This window comes from Simochromis diagramma, unplaced genomic scaffold (genome assembly GCF_900408965.1).
Source record: "Simochromis diagramma unplaced genomic scaffold, fSimDia1.1 OVJJ01000402.1, whole genome shotgun sequence".
NCBI classification, from domain to species: Eukaryota; Metazoa; Chordata; class Actinopteri; order Cichliformes; family Cichlidae; genus Simochromis; species Simochromis diagramma.
Genome location: NW_024386972.1, coordinates 8,114,400 through 8,133,585, shown reverse-complemented (window position 1 = coordinate 8,133,585; position 19,186 = coordinate 8,114,400). Strand labels below are relative to the sequence as shown.

At 41.2% G+C, this 19,186-nt stretch overlaps 1 protein-coding gene across 1 annotated transcript in view; it reads left to right on the top strand.

The window, feature by feature from the left end:
• The window catches only part of LOC120738071 (protoheme IX farnesyltransferase, mitochondrial), a 33,436-nt gene extending 16,129 nt beyond the window's left edge, over positions 1-17,307 (top strand). Inside the window, exons 5-7 of the mRNA XM_040039111.1 lie at positions 9,669-9,739; positions 13,530-13,762; positions 16,262-17,307. Coding sequence (XP_039895045.1) covers positions 9,669-9,739; positions 13,530-13,762; positions 16,262-16,695 — 738 coding nt within the window. The 3' untranslated portion in view covers positions 16,696-17,307. The remainder of the gene's footprint in view (positions 1-9,668; positions 9,740-13,529; positions 13,763-16,261) is intronic.
• Positions 17,308-19,186: the final 1,879 nt, after the last annotated feature.

Here is a 19,186-nt window from a genome sequence, read left to right as displayed (position 1 = left end):
CTCCGTTTGACCTTCATACGGTTGTCTAAACTATGTCTACATGACTAAATACATTAAGTTGGTTAGATGTTTGCATTAACAAGCAGTTGAAGTGGCTTTTTTTGGGCATGTATCTAGTGCCACGCAGCAAATGCTACGATTTATGTGGGTGGTAGCACTGCAAGGGCAGACACAAGACTTAGTAAGTCTGTCATGCTTGTGCTCGGATATGACATTTTAGAGACGCGTCAGTTCACCTCTTTATCCTCCACCCGTCATTCCTCTCACCCGAGGAAGCTATTATTCTGTGTTGGGTGTGTGATAGTTAAAAGGATCTTTGGGCATTTGATGACACGGCAGCCGAGCAGACTCTGTCATGTAGTAACTGCTGATTACTGCTTACAATACAGTTCAAAGTGTGCGTCCCTGGGTGTGTACGTACATATTTGCTCAGGCTTTGACGTCTCCATTCATTTCTTTCAACACCTTATATGAGGTAACACTTTTTGTTTTCCCCTCACCTGGGAATCACAAAGGGATGGTGAAATCAAACTTGCTTTTTTATCATCTCTACACTATAATATCACTTGATTGCGTGTTGCTGTACATCGCAATAACCATTTTCTCTCTTTCTAGTCTCGCCCGTAAGCATCACTTTTTCATCCCACAAACAAAACTGGTGTAATCGCTCAATGTAGCTCCCATAACATAACTCTGCTTTGAAGGGGCTTCTGTAATTAAGGCTTTGTTGTCATAGACGTTCCCCTAAATTAATGCTCATGGCGGTTTGTGTTATAAGAGAGCTCACTTGATTGTTCAGATTTAATTCAGCAAAGAGTCTATCTGTGTCTGATTATGCGTGCCTACATGCTTCCAAAGCAAAAGATGTGAATGCATAAAAAAGGGCTTTTAACTGTAAAGGCTGCACCATTAATATAACCTTGTAGCGACTCATTCAAGCAGAAGGACGTAGCAGCTGCTGTGTTCCCATTCATTTTACACCCACTCAACTGTAATGAGTTTCAGAATGATAGACATCTAAAAAAGTACCCTTAGGTGGTTATACCCTATATGTGTGTGCATTACATGCAAAATGTATCAGATCCAGTGAATTAAACATTTAACATCTATAGGCTGGAATTGGTACTAATGATACCCGGTAATAGAGGTAATAATTGCTTACCATGAGACAGGGTGAGTAGAGGAAATATGGGTCTGATTTTCACCAGCATACAATCATAATGGCACTTTTTTAAATGTGTCATTGGGATTTTATTAATACTATTATTCAACATTATGGTTTTAATGATAGGTATTGACTTACAGTTTTTAACTTAACCATTGGTTTAGTGGCCCAGGGCTAGTAAAAAAAAGGAATACTTGGCAAATTGATTGGCCATCTGCTGGCCCTCGGATAGTGATGGAGTTTCCATTTATCAGTTCACCTTTGAAGTAAGCTAACCTTGAATAGCAAGTAATTTTGAGAGACAGTGTTTTTACATTAAAGTATCACTAAAATACTTCAATATACCACCCATGGTTTAAATGAGAAGATTAGCAAGCTGAACTAAGTTAGTCTGTAGATGAACTACATGGTCATTGAGATAGCTTGGAGCAGAGTTGGAAAAAAAGGTGTTTATGTTGAACACAGCTTAATTTATTATCCATACTCTGTGCTCTTTAATGCTATTATGTTTTTTTTCAAATTCAATCAATTATTGAGTCAGGCACAGTAGTTGCATATCTGGCTTTTACTGTATGACACCTAATTAGTGACTGGTTGTCTCACGTGGACATACTGACAGAGATTTTTTGGGGGGAAAACAGCATTTAAATTTGTTTAAAAGACTAAAATTGAATGCTGATGAGCAGATATACTGTCTCTTTGGTTAACCAGCTTTGTAGTTGTTGCAGCCAAGTGTTTATGCAGCATTCATTCTAGGGTTTCTTTATATTGCGTACCAGTTGACATGTTAAACCCCCTTTCCTAGTAAAAATAAAAGCTTGTAAATTGACATTTTCTGATAATTCGATGACAGTTAGACAATTAGACACATTTTTGCAGTCATGATTTTAACTTCTCCTTGAGAACCTGTGCTAGGGCTCTTAGACTCTACAAGTTGTGTTGTGCCACATCCTGACAGGAAGAATATTTGTTGCTTTCACAGGACAGATAGTTGACAGCTCACTTCTAACCCATCAAGATGCTAACTGGTTGCTTTTCCACTTGAGAGGATAGTGAGGGAGATGAGGAGGCACAGATAGAGAGACACAGTGAGAAGGGATGGGTCTCGGGGGTAAAGCTCTGGTAGTGGAGGAGGACAGACTCTGACAGGAACTTTGTTACCCTGTTTACACGCTCTCCTCCTATTTGCTCCAGCAAACAAGATTGTCACTCATGGATAAATAATTTAGTCCCGCTGCTTCTTGCCACTGTTTACTGTCAGATCCCTTGCATTGCGTGTATCTGCATATGTTCTGCCTCCAAATACACATAGTTCAGCTTTTTCCTATTGTGTTTCCTGTCGCTTTAGAGATGTCAAACTGAAAAGGGGCTGCCAGATGTTATCTAAGACTGAAAACCACAACTTTTTGTGGTTTATAAGCACGTATGTAGCAGTTGAGTTATGCTAAACATATTGACGCTGGTATGGCTACCTATACACTGTAAGGTGAATGTAGAGGCCCGGGTTCCAGCCCGGCCCAGTCTTTCCCCTGCTCTTCCTCTCACCTTTCTTGTCCTCTTTCCAAAGTTCTATTCCAACAAAGATAAAAAGAAATGTATAAACGACTAAAAAAATATATACATCCTGCCTTTTCTTCACAAATGTGAAGAACATTTCATGTCCTTAAAGGGAATGCTATGGGTGAGTAGGGAAGTACGGCTGTAAATAAAGGTCTATACCCAGCCTTGTCTTCTTCTCGTCCTCATTTTGATTTTAAAGGCTTGTTGAATGAACCTGTCTAGAGATGAAGAATGGATTTTACCACAGGTCACTGCCACAAATACAAATCTACCAGAGGCGGTGATGGCTTCTGTCATGTTTTAGAGAAGAGCGAGGGCTTTCATATGTGTCCGTTCCCTATCACGTCTATTTTCCCAGCATGCATTTCTTCCAGATCGAGCCGTATCAGAGCCATATTGAAGCAGGCGCACACACACACGAACACCCATTCACACTCATTTCAGTCTTCCTGTGGTCAGACACAGCTGCGGACGAAAAATCTAAACACTCACATTCTCTCAAACATACACATGGTCATGCACATGTCTCTTTTTCAACTGCACCCGAACTGTTGAGAGGCTTTCAAACTGCATGTCATGTCAGTCACACCCTCACAGTTACTTCCAAATGCACACTGATGGCGGAAAGGACTGTTTATTTCTTTTTAAACAAGTGACCACACACACACACACACACACACACACAGCCCAGTTCTATGAATTCAGCTTTCACTATTTCATTTTCCCACACTTTGTGAGACTGAATAGAAAGCAGTCAAGTGTGCCCAAAGTTAATGGTAATCAGAAACTGGCCTGAAATACCCTCATTAGTAAGAATGTTAACTTATCAGGCTGAGACTAGAGATATGGCTGGCCAGCTTTCCAAAGGCATTCCTCTTGTTTGCATAGTTATGTGTACTGTAGAGTGAAAGCAAGGATCTCATCCAGCGTGGTCAATATCTAGTTCTGTGAGAAATTATACCAACCCCTTCCTACCTTTCTACTGGGAAATTCATCAAAGGATAGAGCCGTAAGTCCAAGTTTAAGGATTTTACATTGTATAATATTTTAATGATCTGAATGTATCACTAAAATCGCAAGTTTACTGATCTTGGGTGCTATGCACTCTTTCTGAAATCTGTTTGTGAGAGTGGATGCTTTAATCCCAAAGGTTTTCTCCTCTTCAACGTCTCCCAGCAAGAGTCAGTCTTGTAATCTGAGCCCTCCTTCACACTAGGAGGCACTGTGGCCTAGTCATAATACAGTGTAAAAGATGAAAATATTGATAGTTTATGACACGCAGGGAAAGTAAGATGAACTATGGCATCACTTCTAAACCCATATTCCCACAAAGCTGGGTCCTAGCAGTTTAAACCGGTCTCCTGCGCACAACAGAAATGGATAACACCCATTCATCTTTAGTTGTGCAGCAAAAACTTTCCTTCTGGAGGCAAAGCAGCAGCTGTCAAACCCTCCTTTGATCAAATGAATTAGAAGAAAAACATGTATGAAAAATCCCCTGCATTTCCTTTCTTTCTTTCTTTTTGTTAAAGTTGCAGCACTCCATCCTTCTTCATGCTCCAGGCACTGAGTACAGCATGCCTCTGCCCTGCAGTAAGATTTCCCAGATCCTGCCCATATCTTCACAGGCAACGGGACTGATTATCGGCAGGGCAGAGGTAATGCAGCTCTGCCCGGCATTAATTGGCTGATTAACATGGGGACAGTTTAGCGCTTCACTGTCCCACACTCGGCCCATTAATCAAGAGGGATGCTGTGCCAGCTGAACCGCTGCCAACAGCTCCACACAGACCACTATAAAGAGAGCTGGAAGAGGTGTGGGTTCAGCACACAGCTGAAAGGGAGACGTGATCCACGCTTTGGCCAGACAGAGTACTGCAGTCTTTAAAGTGGTGCGTGGGAAGAGACTACGCTATACAGCAGCACTGAGTGCGGCTGGATTTCAGAAAGCTAAGAATTATGGGATGTTTCATTTGGGGTAGTTGCATGCTGTTAGAAGGCTAAAGCTAATAGTCTAATTCTGAACACATACGTGTAACGAGGGAAAGCAATCAGAGCTTTTTGTTTTTAATCAGACAAGCTCGTCTAGCGCCATTGATCACATGAAGAGCCTCAGACACATCTGCCAGCTGTTCATATGCAGCATTCCAGACTCCGGAAGACATTTTTATCTTTCCCTTTCACTGCAGATAGTGTGATCTAAATACTGCTATATACAGAAATGGAGTAAGGGAGATGCCCTAAGGTGATGCAAATATTAAAAGTGCTGCGCTTCTCAAGAATTTTTTTTTTTTTTTTTTTTTTTTAGCATTAAAGAAAATCCTGCATTTACATTTTCTGGAAACAAATCTTTTCTCTAGCTGAACATGTGTAGCTGAATTCATATTAGGACCGTTGTCTCTTGTGGTGTGTCTCCTTTGCCACCTCGGGCTGTGGCTCAGGAAGTAGAGCAGGTTATCTACTAATCGGAAGGTTGGTGGTTTGATCCTTGGCTGATGCAGTCTGCATGCATAAAGTATCCTTGGGCAAGACACTGAACTCCAAGTATGAATGTGTGTGAATGTTGGAAAGAAAGCGCTTAGATAGAAGTGCTTGTGTGAATGGTGAATGGCATGTTGTATAAAGCACCTGGAGTGCTCAAGTAGAGTAGAAAAGTGCTATATTTAAGAATCATTTCATTTACCTTTTTTTTCCAACCACTTATAAACCACCAACAACCCATCTGTATCGAGGCTTTGCTGTCCTCACAGACATTCACAAAGGGCTCATCTTTGCAGTACTAATAAGTACTTTGGCAGTGTATAACAGGTTTTTCAGGGAAGCAGTGTAAAATTAGAGCATTACTCAAATAGTTCCAAGCCACTTTATTTGCCTCTCAGTTGCATTTTTTGTGACAGCACAGCTCATTCGCTAGAAGTGGAAACCCCTTGAAATAACCTTGATCTTCCATACCATTGTTTAGTGTTGTGACTAGTCAGGTCGCATGCCCTGTCTGCTTTTTTTCTTTTCTTTCATTTGACTTCCAAACATCACGAACGTCTGCCAGAAACATTGAATTGACTTCTGAGGAAAGCTTAATCTATGTAAATCTTTGGCTGCTTGTTTGTCAAGTGGCTGATCAGAGACAGTTCACAGTTGGTGGTGAAAGAGCTTTTAAAAGCTCTGATGCTTTTCTCTTTTCTTTTTTTTTAAAGTAGACTTGGCTCGCATGCAGCAGAGCACCACCCACCCCTGTGGATGTTTGACTCTGCTATTCAACTGCAGTGCGCAAACAGGTGACAGTCTTGACAAGTGATGACTTGCGATTGTTGGGCTTACCCGTGCACCTGGGTTTTTTTCGCCAGAACAAGAGAGGGAGACGCTGTTGATGGCCAGCTGATGTTTCTGTGAGCCAAAGTCATACAGCTGCTTAGTTGTGTCTTTTCCCCCCCGTGTCTGTGTTTAGGCACACTTTTGCCTCCTGAGTAAACAGAGTGTACTTACTGTAGCACTCCTCTCTTAACCATCGCTGCACTTCCTATTGTTGTTTTTGCTTTCAGATCAGAGATGTGTAAGCGGTCAGTTAACATCTAAATTTGTCCTCTGTTGTTCATTCTTCTTAATTGTTTTACAGGCCAACTTCATGAAAGGATTTTTTTTTTGCACATTTTGTTAAAATATGGCCTTAAATTATGCTGCCTGAGTGTTTAAATTACAGTCATCAAACAGATACACTTCTGCACAAGAATAGGAAATGCCTCCCCCAAGCCTGTTATCAATTGAGCCCTGGTGGTTGGCGGTGGATCACGTTCTGTCTTTGATAGCTCAAAGGATCTGGCAGCTGAACACCCCCTCTCCTTTGCCTTTTTTCTCTTTGGTCTCTCCTGCTCTCCATCCTCATCGTCTGGCAGATAATTGTCCCTACAGTTAGGGGTTTTGTGTGTGCGTGTGCGTTCATAATTGAAAGCAGCACTCATGTCCATAGCTTCCGGTCCTACACCAGTCTTTTATTGTATATCCCTAAGCTGATCCATAGGGTTGGAAATGTTGTCAGTTTAGTCATTTCTTTAGCTGGAGCTAAAGATGCAGTTTGTTTGTTGCAGCTACGCAGATTATTATAAATGGCCTATTTTCCTACACTGTTCAGCATTGTCAGGAAATGAATGATGAGTGAACAGTGGCGCTCTTAAAATAAACAGAAACCATCCGTTTCAATTAGACGTCATAGTGTATCAGTTAGTGATGTGAGCAGAGCTGCATGAGGTTAAAAACAAACAAAAAAATCCCCCAAAAAACTCAAAGATCTGTTTATATCTTCTTCTGAGGCATTGTCCACATGCATCACAGCTCAAAATGTACTTTATGCATTAGCATATTGCTCATACCAAAAATAAAAAGAGGCTATCAAAGTCCTTTCCAAACCTTGTCACAACAATCAACACTCTTCTTTTCACTTTTTTTTTTTTTTTTAATCTGGGGGGCATACATTTTTATTCAAAGCAGGGTATTTTTATATATCTCGCCACTAAACACATTTTTATTTTTAAATATAAACCCTACTCTGGTCTTAAAGTGGAGTTTGAAACGGTTTCTAAATGCTATAACCGTCATCCACAGTCAGTTAATTACACAATCAAGGTCTCGGTGTAGTTGAAGACCTGTCAACAATTACAAATCATTACAAACTCGGGACCTACCTGTAGCAGCACACGCGCACACACACAAAACACAACTGGCCCAGTTATTTTAATGCCACCACTGTAACACATGGCGATGTTGGGCGGAAATAATGACATGGGTTGTGAAGGCCGCTAATGCGAACCAGATGAGGCAATTCGACTTAAAAGGCAGAGAGGGAGGAACACGAGCAGGACTGGACAAACTGTGAAATGACAACACGGCTCACGGAACAGGATCGGCCGCGTGACATTTACGTATCAGTCTCTGCAAATGCACACGACAGCATGATCCAAGCAACGGGAGAGAGATAATTTACTTCACTTCATATGTACAGTACAGGTGTGTTGTTACGCCTGTGGCTGAACAAAAGACAGAGTCCTGTTGTGCACAGAATTTGTGCTTTTTTTTTCTTTCTTTTTTTAAACCACGTGGGATGATGTTATTGGAAACTAAGTGGGTCCTTTTTATGTGAGCAGTGTTGCAGTGAGCTTGGCCCTGGGCCTGCCTGAGGCCAGCTTCAGTCCTGTTATGTTCTAGCCTGGCCGCAAAGTGCATTTCTCTCTCATGCGGCCCCTGACCTCCTGACGCATTTCCTGACCCAGGAAATAGAATTAACACCTTGGCCTGGGCCTTCGGGTCCTACAGCAGCATACGCAGCTGTGCCATAGCCTAGTACAGTCCAAAACCAAGCAGACCAGTAAAGCTGAACCAAAGATGGAAAACAGAAGACAGAAGTTTTCTTTTGAGTGCATGAAGATGGATTATTATTAATTATAGGCTCAGTTTCCCAGACATGGATTAAGCATAATCCAAGTCCCTTTTTTTGAGTTTCAGACTAGGCCTAATCCAAGTGTAAGAAACTTGTTCTTGACTGTTAAACATTTTTATTGGACAGTTTTATTGCATTGCAATTTTAGCAGTAACTGCATCCAAATAAGGAGCTAAACTTTACCCTCAGTTCCAGTTTTGTTCTTTTATCTTGAGATGGGATGTAAAATTGTGACTAAAGGATAGCTGTATCATGTGACAACAGGCGAAATGAAGTACTTGTATTATATTGTACTATGTGAAATGTGTGTAGCATTTCGCAGCTCTCATCTGAATGGCTTAGTGTGCCTCCCAACACCAAACATAGTGCAAACTGATGTAAGGGGACCACAAAGATGTTTGATCTTTCCATCAGTGTTTTTTACTCCAAATTACAGTCGTCTATTATGAGAGATCTTCTGTATCAGAGATTGATGGTGTGGCCCACTCCCTAATGATATTAGAAAAGAAAATCTATATGATACCAAGGGTGGCACATTCCTCCAATGTTTTTTATGATATGATTTTAATGACTGCAGTAAATTTGGTAACTGGGGTTTAAGATGAGAAAAGTGGATTATCTGTTTATTAGATATTTTATGTGAAACATATATCAGGAGAGATGGACGTCGATATTCCATAGTTCACATGCTTTATCTGCTTTTTTCGTTAGTCAGATGCTTTATCAGACAAGAAACACACACGTATGTTCATTTTCTCACTTGCACACAGATACGCGCACACACAGATTAGCCAGTTCCTGCATTTAAGCACCCCATATGTTTGCGTTTTAGTCACACATTGCCAATCTCATGGGAGCACTTTGAAGCTTACTCCTCCAGAGCAGATCATAAAACAGGAGTATAAGTAGTTTTTCACATAGTTGTATCCCAGAACACTCCCACCACTACCACCTCCCACCCAACAGCTAGCTCACTGCCTCCACCTTCCACCTCCAGTCCATTTACTCTTAAAATGCAGTGTGAGCTTTCGATTCAGAGAGTTGCTATGACCGTACATAAAGCGGGTCCCATCATATCGGTTCTGTTCCTATGCTGCAGTAGAAAGGCTCACATTGGCAGTAATAGTGAAAGTCTCCCATGTTTGCTCTATGAGGCACACTATATTATGTACATTTCTTTTTGCATCTGCACAATGTTTGAATTAAAAAACAAATAAAAACATGTTTGTCTGGGTCTCAGCCCAACCTTTGCATCTCAACAATATATTGAAAACTCATTTTAATTTGACAAACTGCATCTTTTGAATTGCAGTGTAGAAAGTGTGCAAGAATTTACCTTAAACATTTTGCAAAAGTTCTCATTTCATAGACTGATAAATATTCTCCGCTGCATGCCGTACAGAATATAATGTCTCACAGGACAGCTCCTCCTTGTTTCTTCTTGTCTGGTGTCTTGTATCTGGAACTTGACTGTCACTTTCCTGCACTAACCCACTTGTTCTTCTGTCTCCACAGTACTTCGAGGTGCCCTTTGACTCCAACATGAACAGAACAAAGAACCGTCCGCTCGTCAGAGGACAGATCAGGTAATATTTTCCTTCCTGCATATTAAACACTGTATGATTGATTTGGTATAGAACTACCATCGGTACGTTTTATCCCTTTAGAAAGACTGTAAAACAAATTGCCAGAGAATGCACATGAGGAGTGAAGTGCACCAGCTCACCACGAGTTTGGGTTGAGTTTAGTGCAGCGACACTGCGTGACAGCTGCTCAGCCACCCTGACTAACTCTTGTACATCTCACTGGGTGAAAGACAAAGTGTGTTACTGTTTTCTTGCTCACTGACCTGATCCTTACCTTGTGCCTTAGCTGGATACTTTTCCTGGGGTGAAACGTGATCTAGCAGCTTGTGATGTCAGAGCCTCTGCGCACTTGCAGGCGATATGATGATTACTGCTTAAATAAAACAGTAGCACATATTAATTTACACCTTTCAGTTCCAGCTTTCCTTTTTGAGTTATTGTGGTGTTGAACCAGAGCAATAGCTGTTATGTAGAGAGACCTTAGCTGCCAGGAAGAGAAATGCATGCCAGCACTGATGAGCCTCTGCTCTCCACCTGTCAGGTGTAATTTGAACTTGTCAGCAGGTTGGAAAGGAGGGTGATGAGGTTGAGATGAGGTGTAGGTTACCTAACCACCCTCACTGTGCTACCTCTGCTCTTTAGATATCAGATAACCTCTGTTTTGGTGCTCAGTGAACTATGTGGATTGCCACGCTCCTACAAATCTTACTCAGTGACTGGATATGCTGGTCTCTGCTTGCCCCTTTTGAAAGACTAGCACCTTTAAGCAGCAGGCAAACACATGGATTTTCACTGATGCATAAACCCAAACAGACTACAGGTCTTCTTCAACCATTATCATTGCCAGGAAATTGCCTCATTTGCCGTTCATTCTTACAGGATGAACAGCTCCCCAAGAAATAAAGCAACCTATTGATGTGCAGCTCTCTAAATATAGACTGAATGTCCACACGATCTTTTTTTTTTTTTTTTGTTTAACTAAAGATTCTGTTAGTACCATGACTGGTTCTTCACTCACACCACAGCTATCTCATCCCAGTTTAAGGAATTCTCCATTGACATGCTGTTTAAAAGTGTACTGGTGCTGCTGAGGTGGTTATTGGAAGTGCTCTCCCTCTGTCTAAACACAGCCTCTCTTCTCTGGCTTTTAGCCTTCGTTTGACAAGAGGAGGTGTACGTCTGTCTCTGAGATTCACAAAATAGCTGCATCTCTTGCTCATTGTTTCTAGCACGTCTCCCTTCTCCTCATTCACACATACAATCTCGTGTGGAGACAGAGAGCAGATTGCAGGCCGGACTGTCCTGTCAAACAAGCCATCAGGAAGCCACATTTTACACATCTCTGTGTTGCCTTTAGGAAAGCGCTTTGTATGAGTTAAATTGTGTTACCCAGCTTTGTTTGTCCTTACTGCAAAACCTGCTCCGCCTAGTGTGATGTCAGTGTTGGATGTAGTTTGTTGTGTTACATCAGGACAATACTAGTATATCATCTTTCCCACCTTTTTTTTTTCTTTCCTTTTTTGGAAATGTGAATGACAGTCACCCTCTCTTAGTTGTGGTCTTGTCAAATTTGAGGCTTCCAGATGTGGTGAGGCAGTAGATCATTTTGAGTATCTCTAAGGAGAGCAATTCAGATTGCAACTGTTACAACCAGAGTTGGTTACAGTGTGGAAATCAGCACATACTTAAGTCAGAGTGGGATTTCAGAGTTTCAAAGTTCAAAGTTTTAATGGTTCTGAGACTACTTATTTATTTATTTATTTATTTAGGACAGTGCATGTTAATGAACATAAATGTAAAAAAAAATTACATGAATGTAAACATACCAGATTATAGCCAAGGGCTAATTTCCATCTGTTGTCCTTAAGCATAAAAAATAGACATAATAATTCATAAAAATTCATCATTCATTCATAATAAAAACTCCATCACCAAACGTACACATACATACCATTCTGTTCCCAAATAAAACATTAAAACTATACAACTCATACATGATCACACACTTGATTTGTCCATAACCAGTTTTTAACCTTTGCCTTAAACAAATTGAGTGTAGAGCATTCTCTAATGGGTTGAGGAAGACTGTTCCACAGATGGCCTCCCTTAACAGAGAGGACGTTCTGCCCAAATGCTGTCCGTCTGTAGGGTATAAACAAGTCTCCTCGGATTGAAGCTCGAGTGGTCCTGTCTGAGCTTTCTTTATGCCTAATGAACTGCTTTAGTGGTGGTGGAGCAAGGGAGTGTAAGACTTTATATATTAAACACACTCTTTTAAGTTTCACTAAGTTATTGAAGTTCAGTAATTTATGTTTTTTTTAACACATGACAGTGGTGGTGGGAAGTCTGTTTTTTGTCAAGTAGTTTTAAACTTCTTTTATAAATGTTTTCAATAGTTTTAAGTGTTGTTGGACAAGCAAGTGACCAGGACGTCAAACAATACTTACTAGCTTTTATAAAGCCATCAATGCATCTCAGTTTTACCAACAGATTTTATCAAACAACTATTTCAGTAACGTGAACTAAAATTTGAGTAATTTAATCATATTTACAGAACAGTATACAGTATTACATTTATTTAAATGCTAGTAAAATGCAAGGTAACTGAAACGTAGTCACCCTCAGTGCTTTTTCAACTAAATATTCAGTTTTGTGTGTAAATTTCAACAAAACGAGTAAGAAAAACAGGTTTTGAATGTTTTCTTGAGATTTTTGTGGCAGATTTCATGTCAGTGGATCAGTAGGCTGTTTTAGTAATATGTGAGTGGTGTTGAGTCTTAGAAGGTTCCATAAATCTGTATTCAGTTTCCAGTTTTACACCAGTCCCTCAAGCCGCTTTATTTCTGGTCAGGCTTGAATAGAGAAGGTTTGCTTTCCACAGTTTACTTTGCGCTCTCTGACCGTTTGAGTGCTTCACAGATTACAGGGCTTTAAGAAGATTCATCTTGTTTCTTCAACCTTATGGGTGTTTTACATTTGGATCCATGACCTTGATTGTGGTCTAACCAAAAGGAAACCTGTTGGGCTTTCTGTATTGACATTAAGAGCCTGACGTTATGACTGCGGCTGTGTCGAGCTGTAAGCAAAGGACACTAAACCCACCTCAGGCCATGTGACGCACTCCCTTCCCTGACCCCCACTGAGCCAGCCCAGAGCCAGGCTGTCAGCTGCCCAAAGCCAGCCTGCACAGCCCCATCTCAGCCCACATAAAAAAGACATAATACCACTAATCACATTAATGCTCCAATCCCCTTGTATGGCCACACCACCAAAATAAAAGCCCCGTTTGCTTTCTGAAGAAAAAGGCCTGCGTTTGGTCAAGATGTTAATCTCCTCCCTCTTTAATTTATGAAGCATTTACTGGTGAATTTGAACCAGACGTTGCCATCGCTGCTTTCAGTTAAAGATGAGGGGTGAAGGAAGAGGAGGAGGAAGCCTTCATCCAGCTAAAAGCCTGAGCCACAGTGGTTTCCTTCAGCTAGTTTTGATCTCTGGTGCGTGCACATGCTCTTCATCTTGCGGCGCTACTTTTATCCCTGACAAACTCTTATCAGATGAGTGTCCTCCACGCCTCCCGTTTTGAGACTCAGCCATGCTCGGCTGCTGACTGCTGGCCCCCACGGGTCTGCGTGTGTCTGTACTGAACATTTGAAGCTATTATTGTCTTATCTGGTGTCTGTTAGAAAGACCTAGGAAACATTATCAGCACACTGTTCCCATGCTTTCACCTGAGCTTTGTCTAGTCGATATAGCTGACTCCCTCTCTGTTTGTCTCCCTTCCTTATATCAGCCCCCTCCACGCAGTGTCCTTTGCTCTGGCCTGTGGAGTGCCAGGAGTCGCTCTGCTCACGCTGGCAGTAAACCCCTTGACAGGCTTCCTGGGCGCCCTCAACATCTTTCTCTACACCTGTTGCTACACACCGCTCAAGAGACTCAGCATCACCAACACGTGGGTGGGAGCAGTTGTGGGGGCGATACCTCCTGTGATGGGCTGGACTGCGGCCACAGGTTGTCTGGAGCCAGGTATGAATGTAGCATTGTACTGTTCTGAGCTTCTTACATATTTACCCTTCTTAAATAACACCCATATTATCATTTTTACGGTGCTGTTATTACAACCTTTCCCATAGGTGTTCAGTTGGGGGGAAATCTGGAGACTCCAGAAGAAGCCCAGAAAATATGATTCACATAGTTGTAATATTCAAAATTACACTGTTATGTCCCCGAATGAAGGGACGCGTTGCAAGCCTGGTAGAGACCACTCCTCTCTGCAGATATTTCATCACGTATTGATTTGTCAGCCGACATGCTCTAACAGCATAAGCGAGTCTTCTGATCCCGTCACTTAGTCGGGGTCAAAGGTTGCATCTGTATTTTTAATACTAGCGTAGACATTTTGAAGTTAGTTGTAGGAAAACCTGCAGCTTGAATAGATTTATCAAACACAGATGCCAAATATCTGCTGCACACACAGCTCTTCAAATGTGATTTCGATTTACTGCAGATCTCTGTTTTATATCATTGTAAATCAAATATGTTCTGCTTTTAGACAGTTGAACAGGATGGAACAAGTCATTTGAAAACATCTCAAGTATAATGCCGCCGCCCCCCCCCATTATGGGACATTTGATATAACTAAATAATTAATCGAGTAATTATTAAAAGATTAATTGCAGGCTTACTGCACAATGAAACCCATACTGCGCCTCAGTATTACTGTCATAACGTCACTGTTCACTCTTCACTCGTGCCAAACTGTGATGCGATACAAACCCAGCATGTTATTCCAAACTAAAGGCGCATGCTGTTTCGTGTCTTCAGCCAGTCTGTAGGAAAAAAGGCTGCATATACAGTACACAGACATGGCTTCCCGGACTGGCGTCTTCTAAGTTTTTTAGTCGTGACAAAATTATAGCTTCACTTACATCCATTTAAACCAGAATGCCCCAAAACAACAGATTTGAGCTTCTGAAATATAGCTTTTTGCTAGTTTTCCTTCATAATACTAATAACATTACATGAACTACATAAATCTTGATGAAAATAATTATTTGTTGCAGTAGGTAATTTGATCATGCGGCTGTGCTCTTATGCTAACTTATTTTAGTGTGAGACCGGGCCTGATTTTAAAGCACATAAAGCTCGATTTACATAATGCCCAGGGCCCCTGTAGCATTATTTGTGCTTTTGTTCGTGTGGAGTTTAAATGCAAAGTGTCAAATGAATTTGGTATTAAATGAAGATGTTGGAAAGATGGAACCCGAGCAGGTTATTCAGCATGTTTGGTGACACATCAAGTGTTCGGTTATGACATCTGTGTGAGATGTGGCGTTATGTTGCTGCTCTGTTGTCTTAGAAATGTTCGTCTTCACATTTGTCCTACTTATTGGGGTTTTTTTCTGTCTTTTTACTTTTAGTTTGAAGTAATTCATCATGAAGTAATAAATAGGCCAGAGTTATTTAAGGAGTTACGTGACCTCTCAAAGTAAAGTGCACTCATTTCCGTTCATAGTCATACCAAAGGTGTGTTGCTCTCTTTTATTACGGGACTTAACCTCATAGAGAGAATTTGTATTGTACTGTGTTTTGTGCTGAGAAAGCACAAAGACCCACAGGTCTGTTTTTTATGTTTTTTTTTTAATTTTTTTAAACACTTGTGCAGGATGTAAAATACAAGCCACTGCCGCTAAAACAAAGTCTTGTGGCGAGGGAATTAGATCAAGTATTTTCCCTTCCTGTCAGTTTGTGTGCTTCTTCTTCTGGTTTGACTCACTAATTATGACGAAATGGAATAATACTTATGAGAAAAGCTGCCTCTAAGCAGAAAAAGAAACCACTTATTTTACTTGTGTTCTCTTTTATTAACCGTTCGCTTCGTTTCTGTTTTAGAAGTAGGCCTGAATGTTTGTTTTCTTGTAAATGAGAATTGTATTTATTTATTTATTTATTTATATATTTTAAGCAAAAGCCATTAAAAAATAATACAGTACTGGTTTGGACCCATTTTTGCTTTTAGGCCTTTAGACATGCTCAGCAATAATACTAAGGTAGGCCATAGCATTTAAACTATTCTCACTTAGTAGTAAAGGGGTTCAAAGTGTGCCAAGCAAATATCCCCACACCATGACACCACCACCACCAGTCTAGCTGAAATAAGGGCGGATTTATGGTTTCATTCCAAATTGTGACCCAATCATCTAAATGTCACAACAGTAATTGGGACTCATCAGACCAGGCAACATTTTCCGGTCTTCTGATGTCCAGTTTTGATGAGCCCGTTTGAACTGTAGTCTCAGTTTCCGGTTCTTTGCTGACAGGAGTAGCACCCGGTGTTTTGGAAGTACATTTAGGTGTACCTAATAAAATGCATGGAAGTACTGTCTCTTATCGCTTTTTTAAGATTAAAAATATGTGGTTTTATTTTACACCTTGACCACAATTGAGTAATCTGAGTGTGAATTAAATAAGCACCGCATCAGTTAAACATTCATGTCTCTCTCACCCCCCCATCACTCCGTCTAGGTGCTTTGTTGCTGGGTGGTTTCCTGTACAGCTGGCAGTTTCCCCACTTCAACGCCCTCAGCTGGAACTTGAGGGAAGACTACTCCCGTGGTGGCTATCGAATGATGTCCGTCACCCACCCTGCCATGTGCAAGCGGGTGGCCCTACGGCACAGCCTCGGTCTGATCGGTCTGTCAACTTTAGCGCCCGTGCTGGATGTCACCACCTGGACCTTCCCCGTCATCTCCTTACCCATCAACCTGTACATCAGCTACCTGGCCTTCCGGTTCTACCACAAGGGAGACCGCAGCAGCGCCCGAAAGCTGTTCTTTTGCAGCCTCTGGCACCTGCCCATGCTGCTGCTGCTGGCACTTACTTGTAAAAAGTATAGCAGTAATCAGGAGGGCGCCGCTCTACCTCGGGCCTTTTTACCCCTCACATTTCCAGCCAGCTAATTTCATAGATAACCCATGACATCAAAGACAGCTGTGGGACCCTCATTTTAACCACAATACTCCTTTAGTGTCTTACTTCAGTTGGACGGGAATGTGATCGGTGCTGACTTCATATCAGGACATGAGCTGGAAGCGGTAGCTGAATTACAGAAAACACACTGAATTATTACATCAGGTTGTAATCATTTGAATGTGTGTGTACTGTATATATATATTCTGTATTTATTTATAACGGGGCCCACTAGTTGATCTCTCTTTTACATGACTGATGTTGACATACTGTAGAGTATAAATTGTACAAATGCAAAAATCAAATCATCAAACGAAATGTTTTATTTTCAGTCAGTGTGTATAAAAACAGGACGAATCAAAGTTTATCCGGCAGCTGCAGCATAGCAGTTATGTCGACTTTTGCTCGACTTTCACTTGATCCCTGATACTTGACGGTTAATAGGCCTTGTTGCGTTTTGCTTTTACACTGATGGGTCTCGATTCGTTAACACGATGCTTTAATTCCACATGGTTTGCCTGCACCAAAACAAAGGGAAGGCTTTCACCCCTGTAAGGAACAAGGGCAAATGCTCTCCGACAATAAATACGTCATGATCGTGATTCTGTCTTTTGTGTCATCATTTACTGTGTGTTAATAACTGTGCATGCAGTTGGTTTCTCTATACATATTTAAAGAACACACACGAACTGCTAGCACACCTCGTTAGGTGTTGCTGCCTGCATGATGTATGGATTTAGGTTTCAATTAAAGCCTTAGTGGGTATGCTCACTTTCAGAACAAATCGCCATCCCTCCAATGAGCTCCATTTAGCAGACCACCTCTGCACCTGTCAGTCAGCATGTGCTCCCCTTCCGCCTTTTACCCCTAGTTTTGGTATTTGGTTACATTTCCATCACCGCAGTCGGTGAAACAAGTGCCCCCTTCCTCTCGCTGCCATCCTCCTGCCATAAAAGGGGGCTGTAGGATTTAGCCGTGGCCGAGAGACCTGAAACGGCTCGACATCCTCGTAAAGCGCCTGACCGGATACAGAGTTTCATATCAGAGGGCTGAAGGAGAGCGATTGAGCCAGCTGCTACAGTTGGGGTGGGGTGAGGGGGCACACAACCTGTGTGGAGATTGAATGTCTTTACCAAACCTCACGGCTCAAAGTGATGGCCTGTTGTGGTTTACACGTGTTCATATAGAGATCGAGTGGTGAACCTCGCCTTGTACCATCAGGCAAGATAGTTGAAGTCTTATTGCTTTTTGTGTTATTATGTCCAGCCGTTGCTTCGAGTATAGAACAGTTTTTGAGTTTCTCTTCAGATTTAAGGTAAAAGGAAAAGAAAAATGTGTTGTTTAAATCAGAGTAATTACCACTGAAAATCTAGGGAAAGTTCATTCTCAGGAGGAAATGTATAGAAGCTATTTAAAATTGCAGAAAATTAAAATAAACCTACTAGCTAGATTTTAAAAGAACTTTATTGGTTTCTCAGCAAAATTATATATGTGCCCGACTCTTTTTTTTCATTCCTGTGTGTCACCTTAAATATAATTTCAAATATTTGATTGTATCCAATAATGTAAGTTCTGTAGGGTTTAATTGCTGTAGCTTTAATGGAGGGTGGTTTTAAGGAGACTTTATTGTGGTAAAACTTACAGTAGACATAAAAAAAAGAAAAGACTGTTCAAAGCAGGAGAATTAAGATGTCTAAAGCGAAGCTAGAGCAGCTCTTTAAGTATTTGATTTCCAAAGACACCACAAGCTTCTGTTAGTAATAATACTTTACATAAAAGCTGACTCCTATATTACATAATAGAGTACATAAAAGCTGACTCCTATGTTACCGGGCATTTTAAACTTTAGATTTATCACATTTACTCAAATGTAGAATGAAGAAAAACTTCAAAAAGGCTGTGTCTATTATTATTTTATAAGTCAACAATATTTTATGAGTACTCTTCTCCCTTATTTCACTCCTCTCCATGCATAAAAACATGGAGGTCTCTCTTCTTCCCCATTGCTGATATCAGCCATTAAATCATTCATGTGATTTGCCAGTTCAGCGCGAGTGGGAGCTTTCATGCCAGAGTCAACAAAGTGAAGAGCGAAATATGCATCTGTAAACAGGGGAGACTCCCTGAGCAGCAATCTGCAGTCCAGCCCGGTGCAGAAAGCTTTCATATCCAGACTGAGACTCGGATCAGAGGAGGAGGGAAACGCTGTACAACAGCTCGGATTCCAGGACTCTTCATGCCAAGCGCAGAAATCTCAGGATGAAGGATGACCTCTGGCCTCTTTTCAAAGGTTGGTTGTTGCAAAACAGAATCCAAATAGCTGCATTAATCCTAAAGAAATATTTAGAGTGAAACTATACATCCAGCGCAGTAAAACTACATCCAAAAAGTCCCCGCAGGAATATGCTATTAGAGTAAAAAGTGACTCTGATGCCATGGGGAGAAAATATTCAGTAGGCTACGATAAACTCGCCGTGGAGC